Source organism: Carassius carassius, chromosome 15 (assembly GCF_963082965.1).
Source record: "Carassius carassius chromosome 15, fCarCar2.1, whole genome shotgun sequence".
Classification (NCBI taxonomy): domain Eukaryota; kingdom Metazoa; phylum Chordata; class Actinopteri; order Cypriniformes; family Cyprinidae; genus Carassius; species Carassius carassius.
Genome location: NC_081769.1, coordinates 9,512,485 through 9,531,638, shown reverse-complemented (window position 1 = coordinate 9,531,638; position 19,154 = coordinate 9,512,485). Strand labels below are relative to the sequence as shown.

Below are 19,154 nucleotides of genomic sequence, written 5' to 3'. Positions count from 1 at the left end.
AGGGAACACGAAAAAGCAAGGTGACATTACACAAGGACTCCATGACAATGACAGATATATAGACAGGTGCAAACAATGTGAGTGGGAACAGCTGTGTGGAAAGGAGTGTTTAGTCCAGATAAAGGCTTGTGTGAAATGCTGTACTGAAGTGGGGTGACGATATGGGGAAGTGAGACCTCTAGTGGACACCCAGGGATACACAGACCAGACACTGTGACATATTGAAGACTTGGAGAAATAGAATTATTCATTGTAATTTAGCTAATTGTTAAGTGAGAATTATGTTTAAGTCATTATTTGTTCATAGAGATTTATTTAAAAAATAAAAAGATGATTTCTAACCGAGGTGAGCACGCTGGGTGTTCATAATATTTTTATTAGGCTGAATGTTGAAGATGTCATTATGTTTCATGTGCATTTATTGTATCAATAGCTCCGTTTCTGTAACTGTGGAACTGAAAATAAATAAAAAGTGTAAGTTTGTCACGTAAGTCGTGAGTGAACGCTACAATACAATATTTACAGAAGCTGTCAACAATGAATGAATAATGAATTTCTTATGTATATACTAAATTGTAACTTAAAATCCTGAAAAAGATTAATTGTTCCTGTGAGTTTAATAAAATGTTTTACCGCATTTTTCGGACTATAAGTCGCACCTGATTATAAGTAGCATCAGTCCAAAAATACGTCATGATGAGGAAAAAAACATATATAAGTCGCATTCATTTAAAACCAAGAGAAAACATTACTGTCCCAAGCCACGAGAGGGCGCTCTATGCTGCTCACTGTAGGCTACAGGAGCAATGAGCAGCATCCCTGGCAGTATAGAGCGCCCTCTCGCGGCTGTAGACGGTAATATTTTCTCTTGGCTCATTTCTCTCGGTTCATGTCAAATTAATTTTGATAAGTTGCACCTGACTATAAATCGCAGGACCAGCCAAACTATGAAAAAAAGTGCGACTTATAGCCCGGAAAATACGGTAAGTTATAATTTGCTTTCGGCAATTAAAAATTTAAAAGTTAAAATGGGTAAATCTTCTATACATATTTTTGATTCTCCATTTTCTTAACTGAGATATTCCACTTCATGTTAAAACACACTAGACGTGTTTATTATGTGCATTTTAGCACGTTTTGTGTGAAATCATGTTTATTTTGTCCATCAAAACTGTACTGTTACTTTAATTGAGCGTCAGCAGTGCAGCAAAAATAGACTCTGAGCCGAAACCCCAGCTTCAATGCTGCTCACGTGATGCTCCTGCTTGGTGCTCACATGCCGCCGCTGCTGGTGGTGTTTATGCACTCACTGATTAACTGATTTTTCTTGAGCCATTCAGAGGTGGATTTGCCGGTGTGTTTGGAATCATTGTCCTGCTGCATAGCCCAAGTGCACTTGAGCTTGAGGTCACAAACTGACGGCCGGAAATTCTCCTTCAGGATTTTTTTACAGAGTGCAGAATTCATCAATCATGACAAGTCCTCCAGGTCCTGAAGCTGCAAATCAGCTCCAGAACGTCACACTTCCACCACCATGTTTGACTGTTGGTATGATGGGCAGTCGTGGCATAATGGATACACTCTAAAAAATGCTGGGTTGTTTCAACCCAACTTTGGGTCAAATATGGACTAACCCAAATTTTGGATTAAAAACTTTAATCTTTTTAAAGAGTGTAGAGTTGCAGGTTCGAGTCTCAGGTCCAGCAGGGATTGTAGGTAGGGGGAGTGAATAACCAGCGCTTTCTCCACCTTCAATACTATGGCTGAGGTGAGAACCTTGATCAAGGCACCAAATACCCATCTGCTTCCCTAGCGCCACAGCAATATGGCTGCCCACTGTCGGGTATGTGTTCATGGTTCGTGTGTGTGCACTTAGATGTAAAGCACATATTCCGACTATGGGTCACCATACTTGACCACACTTTATGTCACCTCACATTCACTAATGGAGCTTTTCCATTACCAGTACAAGCTCGACTCGACTTGGCTCGACTCGCCTCGGCTCGCTTTTCGCTCCGTTTTCCATTGCAGATAGTACCTCCACAATAGTACCTGGTTGTCATAGCGACGCTGCAGGAAACTGCCGTGACGTAATTTTCTATGCGACACACACCCGCTACCTACACACACAGGACAATGGAGGAAATCGAGTGCATGTTGTTTTTGATCCTTGCCATAATATGTAATGGATTGGATATATCACGCAATCTCTGGCCAAACTTTTTAAAAATGGCGGGGTTATTCTGGATACTATCTGGATACTATTGCAGGCGCGTGTAATGATGACGCAGTGAATAGTGACGATTCTCTCTGACCAATCAGCAGTCTGCTGTGTTTTCACGTCACATTATAGTATCGCCTCAGCTCGCTTGGAACCTCGCCGGAGGTGGTACGAAAAAAAGTAGCTGGAAGCCGGTACAGGTACAACTTTTACACAGTGGAAAACCAAACAGAGCCGAGTCGAGGCGAGCTGGTACTGTGTAGTGGAAAAGCGCCATAACAGATGTAACGAGACACACACAATGTCAGCAATGGCTTTTGCATTGGCACTCTCCCATTGATGCCTTTTTTTTTTTTTTTTCAATCTCTTTCTTATTATTGAATCATGAACTCTTAATTGAGACAAGTGAGGCATGCAGTTCTTTAGATGTTGTTATGGGTTCTTTTATTACTTCCTGGATGAATTGTTGTTGTGCTCTTGGAGTAATTTTGGTAGGTTGGCCACTCCTGGGTGTCACAATGATCAAGTCTTGAGATCCAAGTGTGAGGGCCAAATTTTTTTATTTTGCATATCTCAGTATAGCAAGCAATGAGAAATGAAGGAAGATGATGGCATAACTCCAGATGAATATCTTCAGTGACTCAAGCTGCAGTGACTCTAACCCAGCGCAGGAATCCCAGGTGGGCGAGGAATAGGGTTCAGAGCGCTCAAACTCTCCGCTGGGAGAGGCTGTTTATAATCAGATCGCAAAAATCAGTGGAAAATGAATAGAAATGATGATTCTGTCTGAAGAAATATGAAGTAAATATCAGTAAATATATCCATATATCTCCAGAGATATGCATCCTTTGTCTATAAATCCTTATTGATGCTGTTCAGTCTATGTCAACACAAATAAACCGCTGCTGACGTGACTGAATATGAATGGGTGGTGAATTTCTATTCAAAAATTAGGAATAATACGGTTTTATTATTTTGCACTCCTGAGATATATTACTAAATAACTATCACTGCAACAATGTTTTATCAAAACATTGGTCAAATATTGAAGCTAGAGTCTTTAAACTTTCCATTGATGCACAGTTTGTCCAGATCAAGTAAGAGAGTGATGTTTAACGTACTATGAAAGTGAAACAATAATAAACTGGGGCTGTCGGTGATGCTTGAATGCAAAGGGGTTAAAGCCTCTGACACAAACAACCGACCCGGTGGGCATCCGGGTGGGGGCTTTACCCCTTGAGAGGCTGTGCGAACCTTCGATTCGATCTCCCACATGACTGCAGAAATAAACACTTTCTGCGGTACAATGGGTTCGGAAAAAGACGGGTGATCCGAAACATCAAAAAATACGGGATAATGCGTCCAGTTTGATGTTCTTAGAACCTGGACGATAAGAAATAGAAAAATCAAAACGACCGAAAAAAAAAGAACCAACCGAGCCTGCCTAGAGTTTAATCTTTTAGCGAACTTGATGTATTCAAGATTTTTGTGATCAGTACAAACAACATAAGGAAGCCCCGAACCTTCCAACCAATGACACCAATCTTCCAAAATAAGCTTGACTGCCAACAGCTCTCTGTTACCAATGTCATAATTACTCTCGGCGGGGGACAAACAGTGAAAAATATAAGCGCAAGGATGCACCCTACCGTCCGTGAGGGAACGCTGTGATAGAACCGCGCCCACCCCCCACCTTCTGACGCGTCAACCTCCACCACGAACTGCCGGGAAGGATCATGGGCAGTAAGGATGGGAGCTGAAATGAAACAGCCTTTGAGTTTTGAAAATGCAAATTCCGCTGCACTAGACCACCTGAAAGCAGTCTTGATAGAGGTTAAGGAAGTCAAAGGAGCGGATAGCTGGCTGAAATTGCAAATAAACCGCCGTTAGAAATTGGCAAAGCCCAGAAACCCCTGCAGGGCCTTACAAGTCTCTGGGGTTGGCCAATTCACCACAGCCTGGATCTTGTCGGAATCCATGCGCACCCCCTCGACCGAGACGATGTATACCAAAAAAGGAACAAACTGTGCATGGAAAACGCATTTCTTCACCTTGACGAAAAGGCCATTCTCTAACAGCCTCTGAAGCACTGAGATTTTAACGTAGTAATGGATGAACGGCTTGACAGGTACCCTACAAGATTTCAAAATTATCACTACAATACAGCTTTGTTGGTACTTTGTAACTCACTCAAACTGATAGATATTTGGCGCTATCTAAACCCAGACACTCAAATATTTACTTGGTTTAAACCAGATGGAACAATTAAATCTAGACTAGACTACTGGCTTGTGTCAGGTATCAGTCCTGACTCTGAAATAAACTGTACATCAACAAATTTGCTGGAAGGATGCCAAAATGCATTTGAGGCTGTATCTCAACAAAGCTTTGACATATTTGCACCAAACTTTGTATGTGTCATTGTCACCTCACACTGACCATGCCACATCAATTTGGAAACAGCGCCACCTATTAGCTAAGAGTAATTAACCATTCATTAACCTTCAATTATGAAATTTCCAAAAATGTTAATAACTTTTGATTGCATTAGGCTATTGTAATGAAACTGATCTCAAAATATTCCTTGGGTTGTGCCAGCAATAAACATACCAATTTTTTTTGTAGGAAATCTGAACTCCCTGTCCGCCATTTTGATTAATGTTGAAAATCTACTTTTTCGAACTCCTCCTAGACCGTTAGTCCGATTTTTACTAAATATGACGTGGATCATCTTCAGACCCCATTTGCCAAAAGTTATGAATTTCATGTCGATATACGAAACGGCTCTCATTTAGTGCATCAATGAATTTGCTGGACCGATGCCAAAATGCATTTGAGGCTGTATCTCTGCAAAGCTTTGACATATTTGCACCAAACTTTGTATCTGTGATTGTCACCTCAAACGGACCATGCAACATAAATTTGGTAACAGCGCCACCTATTGGTCAAGAGTAATAAACCATTCATTAACCATGAATAATTACACTTTTAAAAATTCATTAGCTTATTGCAATGAAACTGGACTCAAAATATTCCCTGGCTTATGCCAACAACATAGATACCAAATATGCCAGAGTAAGCTGAACTTCCGGTCCGCCATTTTAATTTATGTTGAAAACCGACTTTTTCGAACTCCTAATCAACCGTTGGTCCGATTTTCACCAAATTCGAATCAGATGATCTTCAGACTGTGCTGACAAAATGTTATGATTTTTGTTGTCGATAGACAAAACCATTTTTGCATACCACAGCAACGAATTTGAGGCATCATGCCAAAATCACACGTCTGCCTGTATCGCTGCAATGCTTTGGCATATTGACACCAAACTTTGAGTGTGCCATTGTCATCTCTCACAGAACACACCAAAATGATTTGATTACAGTGCCACCTCTTGGTCAAAAGTGATAAGCCATTTAATCATACAATCATCCTAAAATTGCTGTAATTGCTCACTGTTGCATTTGATGTGGTCCTCCATGCCATGCTTAGCTCCTAAATTTGCCGCTGGAGTGCTTGGCCCCAGCTATATTTATTAAGGGCCAAGCATCGAAGGTGTGAGGCACTTATTGTTTTTGTTGGCGTTCTTATTATTATTATTAGGGGCCAAGCACCGAAGGTGCGAGCACCGAAGGTGCGTAGGTGCGTAGGCACCTATTGTAAATGTTCCCGTTCTTATTATTATTCTTCCTTCTTTCGACTAGGAGTCTATGGCAGCCCATAGAACCGATTGCGGGAAAGTTGTAATGGTTTGACATTCTGATAGAGGACAGTGCCAACATTAATTACACCAATTTTGGTGTGTCTAAGACATTCCCTCTAGCGCCACCAACTGTCCAAAATTTCACTTTAATTTTGTTAACAACTTTTTAACCATAAGGCCAATCAACAAAATTCTTCTTTCCTCTGATCTCTGAGCTCATGCTAATTCGATTGCACCCTATGAAGTCATTTTCCATCATAGAAATATGGCCGCCATTTAGAATATTTTGAAAAACCTACTTTTTCGAACTCGTCCTAGACTGTTTGTCCGATTCACGCGAAAATTGAACCAGATCATCTTCAGGCAGAGCTGACCAAAAGTTATGGAATTCAAATTGATTCGTCAAAGCGTTTTCAATAAACGCTCGACCAAATTTTACATAACGCTTGCAAAAACAGTCGTAAGGCTGTATCTCTGCAACGATTTATCGTATCCAGACCAAACTTGGTACATGTCATAATAAGCATGGCCTGAGGCTACATGTTGCTTTTCGGCACAGCGCCACCTACTGGTCTGGAGATATGGAAAATTGATATTTTTGTTTATAACTTCTGAACAATTTGTCCAAAAATCATAAAATTGGTCTTATTAGATTCAGGGCAACATGCTGAGTCGACTGATATCTGACTGATATTTTACCATATTGGTCATTTTGACTGTTGGCCATTTTGAATTTTGTGCTAAAATGCTGTATTTTAAGAATGTATCAACGGATTGTTACGAAACATGGTATGGGTCATCAGCACAATGAGAAGTTTCGAAACAGCGCCACCTAGTGGTGATCTTTTTTTAAATGCTTATAACTTTGGGTGTGGTCGACTTATTTTCACGAGACTCATCAAATTAGACTCCTGAAACCTTACCGAGTCCTATGATACCAAACATGCTAGGTTTCGCCTTACGGTTTGTGTAGCATTGTGATTTAGCGCTTCAAAACCATTTGGCTATATCTTCGAAACAGTTTTTCTGATCGAGATGAAACCACCGTCAGAAGTTCGAAAACATAGGTCGATAGCTACATGCCAATGCCCAAATGCAAAAATATTGATAGTAAGGGGTAGTAAAATTCAATCAAAGTCAAGAGTCAGTCATTTTTTACGTGTTTTTTCATATAAATGTCTATAACTCTGAAGTGAATTGAGATATTTTCACCAAAATTGAAACACATATGTATGGGCTCACTCTGATGACACATACAAAAAATGGTGGGACTGAGCCTCTTGGTGGCACTATAATAGAACAAAACATGAAATTCCCATTGACTTCAATACAGTTTTGTAAAATAAAATGTTATACTAAACAAATGCATTGGTGTAATATTACGAAACTCAGAATGTGCCAACAACACCATCTCCTGAAGTTACTCAAAATATTTCGAAACAGCGCCACATAGTGGTCAAAAGTTATAACTCAATTTACATAAAGGCTAATAACTTTTGAATAAATCTGGCTATTGAAATGCCGCTGGTCTTAATAGATTCCTTGGGTCAAGCCGAGAACATAGATACGAAGTTTTCCTTATTTGGCTGAACTTCCGGTCCGCCATCTTGATTTTCAGTCAAAACCTACTTTTTCGAACTCCTCCTAGACCGTTTGTCCTATTTTCACCAAAATCGAATCATATCATCTTCAGACTGTGACAACTGAAGGAAATGGATTTCGTGTCGATATATACGAAACGGTTCTCATTTAGCGCATCAACAAATATGCTGGAAGGATGCCAAAATGCATTTGAGGCTGTATCTCAGCAAAGCTTTAACATTTTTGCACCAAACATTGTATGTGTCATTGTCACATCACACTGACCAATCCACACTAATTTGGTAACAGCGCCAACTATTGGTTACACGTGATAAGCCAGTAAATCCTATTACTAGTTGTGTTTATTGTTTTCAAGCCATTTTGCCTAAAATAATCTTAAAATGGTTTTAATTACTCATTCCTGCCGTTTGTCTGAAGCTTACTTGTGTAGTGCTTGGCCCCGTAATTGCTGCTTGCAGCTATATTTTATATTCCTCTTCTTATTCGCAGGTAGATGCTGAAGCTTTCTTTAATAAAATCTCTGAACAGATCCCTAAAATTGATGATTGTTTTAAGATTAACTGTGATGCTGAAATTAAAATGGAAGAGGTGGAAAAAGCCCTAATCTGTCTAAAAAAAAAAGCTTTTTTCTTTAAAGCTTTTGACTCGATCGAACACAGATTTATGTTTCGAACATTAGAGCTCTTAGGATTTGGTGAACTATTTATAAACAGTCAAATTAATTTACAAAGATACAAATAGCACAGTCCCTTCTGCCACAAGGAACTTCCCCAAGATTCCCGATTCAAAAAGGTATTAAGCAGGGATGTCCTATATCCCCACTGTTATTTATTATTGCAGCCGAGATGTTATCCATTCTTATTAAAAATTCAGATTTTAAAAAACTAACAATATTTGATCAACAACTGACAATTAGCCAACTTGCTTTATATTAGCCATATTTATGGAAAATAGCGACCAACTCCCAAAAATCCTTGAAACAATAGGTTCCTTTTCAAAAGCGTCTGGGCTAAAATTGAATCTCAATAAATGTGAACTTCTACCTATTCATGATTGTAATCTCTCAGTTATTCATTCCAACCCTGTGAAAACAACAGTTAATTATCTAGGCATACAAATTACAAAGGATGTGAATCAATTAACCAAACTTAATATCTGGGGGAACTTGGAAAAATGTAAAGTTCATCTCAACTCTTGGTCTCAGAGAGATCTATCTATTATCGGGTGAACATTACTTACAAAAACTGAAACCATCTCTCGCTTCATCTACCCAGCCCAATCATTGTCAGTTCCCAAGGAAGCAATTAAAGCTATAAACCAAGCAAACTTTAACTACATTTGGAAAGGTAAAACGCATTATATATAAAAAAAAAAAAAAAAAACATGATTAGGAACTATGAAGAAGGCAGGGTTAAGGCAATTGATTTTAAATGTATTGATGGTACAATCAAAATCAACTGGCTAAAACAATTTCTAAATAAATAAAAAAACACAAATTTGGTTTCACATTCCCAACAATAGCTTTATGAAACTTGGTGGCATCAAATTTCTCCTTAGTTGTGACTATGACCTCAAGATACTTCCCTATAAAATCTCTTCATTTCATTATCAAACTCTGTTTTATTGGAAAATGATATACAAACATAATTTTAGCCCCCACAATATCCCAATATGGAACTGCAGGTATATTTTACATAATCGTAAATCTGTTTATACAAAACTGGTTAGATAAAGGCATTTGGTCTGTTTCTCATTTACTGGACTGTAATGGTAACTTACTCTCATTCGAGGATTTTTGTGCTAAATTTAATATTATAGACAAACAGCAATATAAAAAAGTTTTTAATGCAATACCTAAGCAAGTTCTTTTAATGATATCTCACCGGCATCGAGACTGTTCGACTCCAAAGCTTCCTTCGCTTTTGGTACAAGGGAGTAATCTGTTTGAAGGTAAAATAAGTAACCTCGACATTAGACAAATATTTAACAAAGAACTGTACCCATTCTCTAGATCTTACAATTCAATCTCCAGGTTTTTTTTCCAAAAAAGACGCTGAATGTTTAAGATCCTTTTTCTTTAAATTTCCAATTGTGCCAAAAGTTAAGGAAGTGCACTACAAGGTCCTAAATGGAATCTATCCATCTTCTGGGTTTCTTTCTAAGAGATTTGGTTTTGACTGTAAGAACTGTGTGTTTTGTACCAATAACGCAGAAACCACAGATCATATGTTCTATGATCGTATTTACATCAATGCCCTCTGGAGTGATTTATTCCATTGGTTGTCTAAATATCTGCCTGTTCATGTTTTAAAGAAATAAAAAGTTTTATATGGTTTTATTGTCAAAGATAACTATCACAATATGTTGATCAACTCCATAGTAATACTTGGAAAATTCTTCATATATAAGAACAGATTTATGAAATCCATTCCCAAATTTTTTGCTTTTCACAAAGAATTGTACGGTGTACTTTTCATCTCTGAAACACATGAAAGGAAAGAATGCTGTGAAACTCTGTACAATGATAGATGATCTCGAAATGCAAAAAAATCCCTAGCTCTCTCCCGTTGTTTTTTATTTTTTATTTTTTTTTATTTATTTTTTCTTCTCACTATGTTAATCTATCTCTATCTCTTGTAATTTTCTCGCTTCTCTTAAGCGTCTTTTGTGTTTGACTGTCCGCAAGCCATCTTAAACTGTCATGTTCAAATGGTTATGTTTATAATTGTTATGTCTGTACTGGAAAGATTTCAATAAAAAATAAAAATAAAAATAATAAAAAAAAGTCCCAAACAGGAAACAGGAGCTCCCTCTGCTGGCGTGGCATTACATCTGGCTAACTCCCCCTCAAAACTTTATAGACTCCATTTAACCATATGAACCCGACAAGTGAACTTTTCAAAAGAAACCAAATCGCAAATATTAGTAGTGTATGGACTAGGACAAAGATAGAAAAATAAATCTTGATACATTACCATTGCAGAAGGATAAAAACGCTTTACATTTAACAATGATGCCTTACAAGCCAATTAAACTTTGATGGCTATTGAATCCTGTAAAAGCACAAAGTCCTTACACAAAGATTTTTGCAGAACTTTAAAGCAGATGTTATGAGTGAGCATACACGGTTCAGGACATTAAATCACGGGGCACAAACTAAATTAATAATAGTAAACATAACCTACAAGTCCAGACATTGGTGAAGTTTGAGGAAATTCTGAGATGAAGTCACCTATGATAGGAAGTACATAAAAACAGAATATAGAAAGGCCTTGGCAGATTGTACGAAAGTATGATGAAATTATTAGTAAATATAATGTGTATTGGGAAAACTTTAGTGTTTGAGCATAGCAACAAAACATGTCCGTTTACGTTAATGCTCTTATTCAGAGGATGCTGGTGCATAAATAGACAGCGAAGACCTCTTAGCAGAATGGTCTATGTCACAGGAGAGATGTAAGTCGTAATACTTATCCCATTCCCGTACAAAGCATTCAGGAATTGATGTAGATAGACGCGAATGAAATGATGGCTGAATACACAAAGATGAAAGCATATAATTAAGAAAACAAATACTTTTAGTGTGCTAAACATAGCATATTTTTTACAGAAATGAATAATGCGAGCAACAATCTTTCAGTATAAAAGATTGTAGCCTTAATTAACAAGCCTTAAAATGCCTCGTTACAAATGAGTTGTTCCAAAAATCATATGCATTAATTTGATCAACATCTTGTGAGAGTTTGCTAGATAAGCACGAAACGCCCAGCATTTAATCTTGAACGTGTGAGTATATAACCTCGCAGAGAATAAAATTAATGCCCAAGCACCACAAGTGAAAAAAACAAAACTGATACTTATAATTCTGTAGACTGATGAAGAGATGGGGGCTAGATGCTGAAGGACACCGGCAGCCTTGTTTTTGTCTGCAGGTCTGGAGAGACTTCATTCTTGCAGGTTCACGTGAACGTACAGTTGGAATATCTTGTTGATTGAGACCTTAGCAGCGCTGACGCGATTGCTCCACTATTGCTACGGGTTGCTTTTCCTGTCCTCGGGTTGAGGTGACCCCACTAATGTCATATTTAGCCCGTGGAATGTGAATTTTATCGGGGAACCCCCTTTTTTTAACGTGATTGGGCTAGTTTTTAGTAGTAATAGCCAGTTTTGAGAAAACCTAGCAACCCTGGAAAGCACTTGGAACTCGATCCGCCAATGTTTCACATCCTCTGTTGAGAAAACTCTGAAGCCTGTATATCATCCAACACAAACGACTGCCAACATTCACCGCGACACCGAGCAATGCCAATGATCCCGTGTGCATCTTAAGAGAAGTGTCAAACTCGCAATAGTTTGCAGGAAACAAACTTAACTACATGCAAATAACCCAGGGAAAGTCGAACGATAAATCAAGCGACCGCTTGAGCAAGAAACAGCAGCAGGATCTGCAAACACAATAGGATGTGAGTAGTGCACTTTTATATCCCTCGTATTGAGAGCCGATTGGCTAGACCTTAATTGGAATGTGACGTGGCATTAAGTCTTCCTAGTAGAACTTGCGTTTATGCTTTCATTTTTTTCATGATTTAACAGGAGGGGACACTTAATTTTTCACTAAGGATCAGATAGATTGCAGATGGACAGCTTTTTTTCCCTTAATAAATGAAATCATCATTTAAAAACTGCATTTTGCATTTATTTGCATTATCTTTGTGTAATATAAACATTTATTTTGATGATCTTAATCTTTTAAAGGGTTTGTTCACCTAGAAATAAAAATTTGCCTGTGTTTTACTTCTGTGTTTATCAATCATTGTAGTGCACATCTGTAATAAAACATGCCTCACATGATTCCAGGGGGTGAATGAAGGCCTCCTGTAGCGAATCCATATTTCTTACAACAATGCATGTATTTGCTACAGGAGGCCTTTATTCATGCCCCGGAGCCATGTGAGGCACGTTTTTATTACTATTATGAGCTGATCTCACAATCATCAAGACTCTCAGGAATAGCATGAAGAAATTGAAAAATAAATATTTGATGTGACCATTTTGCATTTAAAACAGGTTTTGTCCTAGGTTCACTTGCATATAGATGTTCAGGTATAAATTTTCAGTATAGGTTTCTTCAAGTGTCTTGGAGATGTTGGCACAATCCTTTTTAAGGAATGCATGAATGAATGAATGAATGAATGCATGATTTTTTTATATATTTAGAAATATAATCTGACTGGATTATCTGAAATCTATCCTTTGATCAGTTGATATGTACACATCATAAACTCAAATTGTCTCCAATTGTTTACAGGACATGTTCTACCATTTCATCGCTTTGCTGTTTTATTTTGGTGCATTTTTGCTGGAAGCTACAGTTTCATCTGCGGGTGCATATGCAAACAGCACCTGCATACGCAGGCCCCGTGGCAATATAATAACATTTCTGGACTACAAAGAATATACCATTAATGTTGCTGCTGCGGTGAGTTGTTAACACTACCTTTCTTTTCCCTTGATTTTCATTGATTGTAATTTTCACATTCAACCACTGAAGATTTTGTTATATACAAAGAACACACTGAACACACAATAAAAATAAATAAACTAATTAATAAAACAAACAACAACAACAAAAAATAGTACAAATAAATTCAAATATGCAGTAGAACATCCAGAACACAATCACAGTCTATAGTTTCCACTCCACAAGAGTATGCAATTATTTCAGAATATTGTATTATGAAGATTGAAGAATAGTTAATTATTTTCTTACCCTCACATCATTTCAAACCACTTTGTTAGTTCATAATGACTTTGTAAAGCTCCCAACATGTGAAAAGAAATAAAACCCCAAAGCACCATCAACGTATCATTAAAGTGGTCCATATGACTTGTATAATATATTAGAAGTCCAGTGCAAAAGTTGAATGACTTTGTGACTCGGAGTCAGGCATGTAAAAAGTACTCAAAAAAATTATACTCAAGTCAAAGTACAGATACTCTGCGAAAATTTTATTCAATTAAAAGTACAAGTACCTGGCCAAAAACATACTTGAGTAAAAGTAAAAAAGTATGACTAAATTATACTCAAGTATTAAAAAAGTAGATTGTCTTGTTCCATCATTTTGAACCATATTCTCAATGCAAAGTAAATTTGCTTAAAAATAGATTGCATGTTTTTTTTTTCAGAAATACAAAAGTTTGATTAAAGGGAGAAAACAAAGCAATGGCATAATAATAATGGCAAACACATCTATTTAATGAAACAACAACAATTAAAATGCAGCACAGTGGAATATAAAAAAAGAATGTGTAAATAATAATTTACACCTTAATGTCATCCCATATTTATACTTTCTTTCTTCAGTTGAACACAATCTAACAGTTTTAGAAACAAAAATAATCCATCTTTCTGCATGTAATGCAAGTGTACGGTATCTCCAAAGATGATGCTTCAAAAGGTATACAAAGAGAAGACAACAGTAACCCAAATAACCCCTGCTGGTGTCTTCTTAAGTGGAACAATAGGCATATATGTATGAAACATACAATTATTATTATTATTAATATTTTAAACTTTACCATTGTGTTCACTTTTTTTAATTATATGGACTGAAAATCTTTGTTTGTGTTCATCTGAAGAAATCATACATCTGGGATGGCATGAGGGTGAGTAAATTATGAGTGAATTGTAATTTTGGAGTGGAGTATCCATCTAGAAATATAAATATATTCCAGACAGAATATAAGAGCCTGTGATAAACAATAGTGATAAACCATTCATTTTAAGCTATTAACCATTAATAATAAGATTTAAAATGCTCATAAATTTTGAGTACATTAGTCTATTGTAATGAAACTCTTAATATATGCTGAGAACACGAATACATTTTTCTTTTTTTGCCATATTCAGCTGAACTTACTGCCCAGTGCCTGCCATTTTGATTTGGATATGTTGAAAATTACTTTTTCTAACATCTCCTAGACCGGTTGTCTGAATTTCACCAAATGCATCTTCAGAACATACTAACAAAAAGATATCAAAAGCTTTTTGATAGACCAAACCATTTTGCAATCAATTAAATTGTTGGATTCAAAACTGCATCAGAGACTGTATCTCTGCCAAGCTTTGAAATACTGACACCAAATCTTGTATGTGCCATTGTCATCGCCCACTGACCATGCCACACCAGTTTGGTAACAGCACCACATATTGGTCAAAAACTATAATCCATTCATATTAAGCCATTAACCATTAATAATAAAATTTCCATAAAATGCGAATATCTTTTGATTAAAATAGCCTATTGGAATGAAAATTATCTTAAAATATTCATTGGGTCATGCAGAGAAATAGATATCAATATTGAACTTAATGTCCGTCTTTCTGATTTATGTTTAAAAACTATTTTTGTAAATCCTCCTAGACCATTTATCTTGACTTGAATCAGATCATCTTCAGACCATGCTGACAAAAAGTTATGTATTTTTTGTCTACAGACAAAACTTATTGTAAAGCACAGCAAACATACTTAAGGCATAATGCTAAAACGACCCTGAGTTTGTATGATCTCAAAGGTTTGACATTGTGTGTGTGCCATTTTACCTCATACAGAACATGGCACATCGATTTGATAACAGCGCTACCTATTGGTCAAAAGTGATGACCCATAATTTTAAGCTTGCAGACGTTATTATTGTCATTATTATTATTATTATTATTATATATTTTTATTTTTTTTATTATGAACTAAAAGTGTCTTCCCTGGCTAGTGTCTGGCCAGCTAGAACCATAAGTTGTAGAAACACCAAATTTTGCAGGATGGTCCCAAATATTCCAAGGTGCACACACACACACACATACCCACACATTTTTCAAAATTGCAGATGGACTAAAACGTACTAATGTTCACAGTATAAGAAATCTAATGAGATTTCTATTGAGGATGAATGAAATCATACTAATGTTGTCCAAAAGAGGGAGGCATATCACATAGTTTATAGTCTGTGTAAATGGTAAAATAGATTAACTAAGCATAACATTTATTATAGTTTTATAAAGTTTAATAAAGGCTAAAACAAAGTTTCTAAAGAAATCTGTGATTTCTAAAATATCTTCATATTTATTTATATATTGTGATTTCAGAGAACATTTGTAAAGTTGTCATTTGTCAGACATAAATGCATATATTGCGTTCCAGTTAAAATGAAGAGACAATATTATTTTTCTGTTGATATATGGTACGTAAAATAATGCTTCCATAGAAAGAAATCTAAACCTACTCATATTATGTTTGAAAAGTGACGTGGCCATTGTAAAATAACTGTAGCCTATCCTCTACTACATGAGGTGTTTCCCAGCGGGTACCTTGATATAAATTCGATGTCAAATATTTGTCAGTGATCACGATGCTGTAACATAATTTTAAATTCCGTTTGGACAGCAATTTCTTCCAGTGATAACTGGGTGAAAATAAGACTGAAATTGGTTTAATTTATATGTGGGCCAATATGTTTGAAATTCAATTTACATCAAATCTACGTTATTCCAAGTTTTTGACATCAGTTGGATTTGCATATTTAACCTTTTTTATATATATTTTGATGTCGATTTGATGTGTTTTCAACATCAATTGCCAAATAAAGTATATTAAAAGAGAAAACCAATATTAGAAATTGAAATAATATTTTAAAATAGTATTGTTCTGTATATTTTTTATTGATTGATTGATTGATTGATTGACTGATTTGGAAGGGTTCAGTAATTTCCTTACTATCCTACCTTTAACATTATCTTCTAAAGCAGAAGTTTATATATATATATATATATATATATATATATATATATATATATATATATATATATATATTTTTTTTTTTTTTTTTTTTTTTTTTTTTGTGAGCCGTGCTTAAAGCAATTATAAATAAATAATACACTTATGTTACACTTACAGTATGAAAATAATAGTGTTATTAACACAAAAAAATGTGTTATTATAATAGTGTTCTTTTCTTTCTCCACAGATATTTTCATTCATAGTGACTTTGTGTTATGGCTGTAGCATGTTCATGGGCTTCAGGAGATGGAGAAAATAACACACAAAAATGAAGCATATGTAACCAATTCATAACACAATATCAAATGTAAACTGTGAAATAAACTGAATTAAATAAGGAGATTATGGTTTACCACAATGTCTCTGGGGACTTTAGTCACATTCAAATAAAGATTAATTTTATGATTTATTGTCTTGTTTTTATTTTATTAATGTATATAAACGCTTCACTCTTTCCACATTTTGTACAATACCGCATCCTGTTTCTACTGATCATGTCACGGTTCGTGAATGCACCGTCTCCAGCTGTAGTCATGTTATGTCATGTTGATTGGTTCATGTGGGTGTTGCCACTGATCGCCTGATCAGCGGCAGGTGCATCTCATTCCAACCGCCTATTTAACGCCCTGTCTTTCGTCTCCTGTTTGTCAGATCACCGCCATCGCCACCAACGCACTCAAACCACCTACCCACCTGTCTGTGCTGCCATCGTGGTTCCTGCGTCACTCACCAGCATTCATCCATCACTACTTCTGTCAATAAACTACCTTTACTTGCATCTGCCTCCTGTCCTCCATTGTTAGCGTCACAGAACGATCTGACCAACATGGAGGCAGCGAGTAATCAACCCTCCTCCCTCGAAGCTTTCCTCAGCGCCAGTGTTCGGAGGATGGACTCCCAGGAGCGGACTCTTAACGACACTGGTCGCGCGGTTCAGGCTTTAGTGACGCAGGTGTCCGAGCTCACCCAACAGTTCCAGCTATTACGAGCTCCCACTGCGCCACTCACACCGCCTGTTCCACCAGCACCATCGGAGGCCCCCTCCCAGCCGGAACCACGCCTCCCGATTCCGGAAGCGTACTCAGGTGAACCCGACTATTGTAGAGCTTTCCTTAACCGTTGTGATATGCATTTTGCCCTCCAGCCTAGAACGTTCGCCAATGAGAGGGCCAAGGTGGCCTTCGTCCTGACCCTGCTCTCTGGGAGGGCGGCATTGTGGGGAACAGCGGTGTGGGAGAACCAGGACCCATGCTGCGCCTCGTTCCAGGCGCTCTCCGCCGAGATGAGACGGGTCTTTGATCGGGCCGCCGCAGGACGGGAGGCGGCCAGGAGGCTGGCGGAGTTACGCCAGCACGAGAGATCCGTCTCGGACTACTCCATCGAGTTCCGGACCCTGGCGGCGGAGTGCCATTGGAACGAGGAGGCGCAGTGGGACATGTTCCTGCATGGGCTGGCTGACCGCGTCCAGAGGGAGATCTACGCCCTGGACCTTCCCCCGTCGTTCGATGGACTCATTGAGCTGGCCCTTCGGTTCAGCGGCGGGGACGTGGCCAGCCCCGTCTACGATCACGAGCCCATGCAGGTAGGGCGAGCTCGGCTTTCCCGGGAGGAGAAGGAGAGGCGGAGGTCCCTGGGCCTTTGCCTTTACTGCGGGGGAGCCGGACATCAAGCCCACGCCTGTCCGGTAAAAGGCCAGGCCCGGTAGTACGTATGAGGCTACTATCGGGTGGGATCTCCGCCGAGAAGACCTCATCATCATCATCATCATCACCATCATCTTCTACGCTCCTCCCGGTATGGCTGCGGTGGTCAGCACAGACACATCACTGTCAGGCACTACTGGATTCCGGGGCAGAAGGTAACTTCATGGACAGCACATTAGCCCACAAGCTCCACATCCCCCTCAGACCTCTTCCGCACCACATCACGGTTCACGCCCTCACTGGTCAGCAACTTCCCACAATATCATACATCACTGAAGACATTACACTTATCACCTCTGGCAATCACTCCGAAACCATCTCTTTTCACATCCTTGACTCTCCCCTGGCACCCATTGTCCTCGGACACCCTTGGCTCCTCCTCCACAACCCTAGCATTGACTGGCTCTCTAACTCCGTTTTGTCTTGGTGTAAAGGGTGCCATGAGTCTTGTCTAGTGTCTGCCTGTCCGTCTGTGTCTGTGTCTGTGTTGCAGGAGGAGGCGGTGGATTTGTCTAACGTGCCCGCTGAGTACCTCCATCTGAAGGAAGTGTTCAGTAAGTCTCGGGCTGCTTCTCTTCCTCCGCATCGTCCTTACGATTGTGCCATAGATTTACTATCAGGTAAGTCTCCGCCTAAGGGCAAACTCTATTCACTTTCTGTTCCAGAGAGGGAGGCTATGGAGAAATATATTTCTGATTCTCTAGCTTCCAAATTCATCCGCCCTTCCTCTTCTCCTGCGGGGGCGGGGTTCTTTTTTGTGGGAAAGAAGGACGGATCTCTGCGACCTTGTATTGATTACCGGGGACTGAACAACATCACGGTAAAGAATACTTATCCTTTGCCGTTGATGTCTTCGGCCTTCGAGAGGTTGCAGGGAGCGTCAATTTTCACAAAACTGGACTTACGCAATGCGTATCATTTGGTTCGGATCAGGGAGGGGGATGAATGGAAGACCGCTTTTAACACCCCCAGAGGGCACTTTGAATACTTGGTTATGCCCTTTGGGCTCTCCAACTCCCCAGCGGTCTTCCAGGCACTCGTCAACGACGTGCTGCGAGATATGATCGATCAGTTCATTTATGTCTACCTGGAC

At 38.4% G+C, this 19,154-nt stretch overlaps 1 protein-coding gene across 1 annotated transcript in view; it reads left to right on the top strand.

Annotated features, from left to right (window-relative positions):
* The window catches only part of mal2 (mal, T cell differentiation protein 2), a 44,963-nt gene extending 28,216 nt beyond the window's left edge, over positions 1–16,747 (top strand). The window contains exons 3-4 of the mRNA XM_059567338.1: positions 12,833–13,003; positions 16,546–16,747. Of these exons, the coding sequence (XP_059423321.1) occupies positions 12,833–13,003; positions 16,546–16,617 (243 nt within the window). The 3' untranslated portion in view covers positions 16,618–16,747. The remainder of the gene's footprint in view (positions 1–12,832; positions 13,004–16,545) is intronic.
* The last annotated feature ends 2,407 nt before the right edge of the window (positions 16,748–19,154 follow it).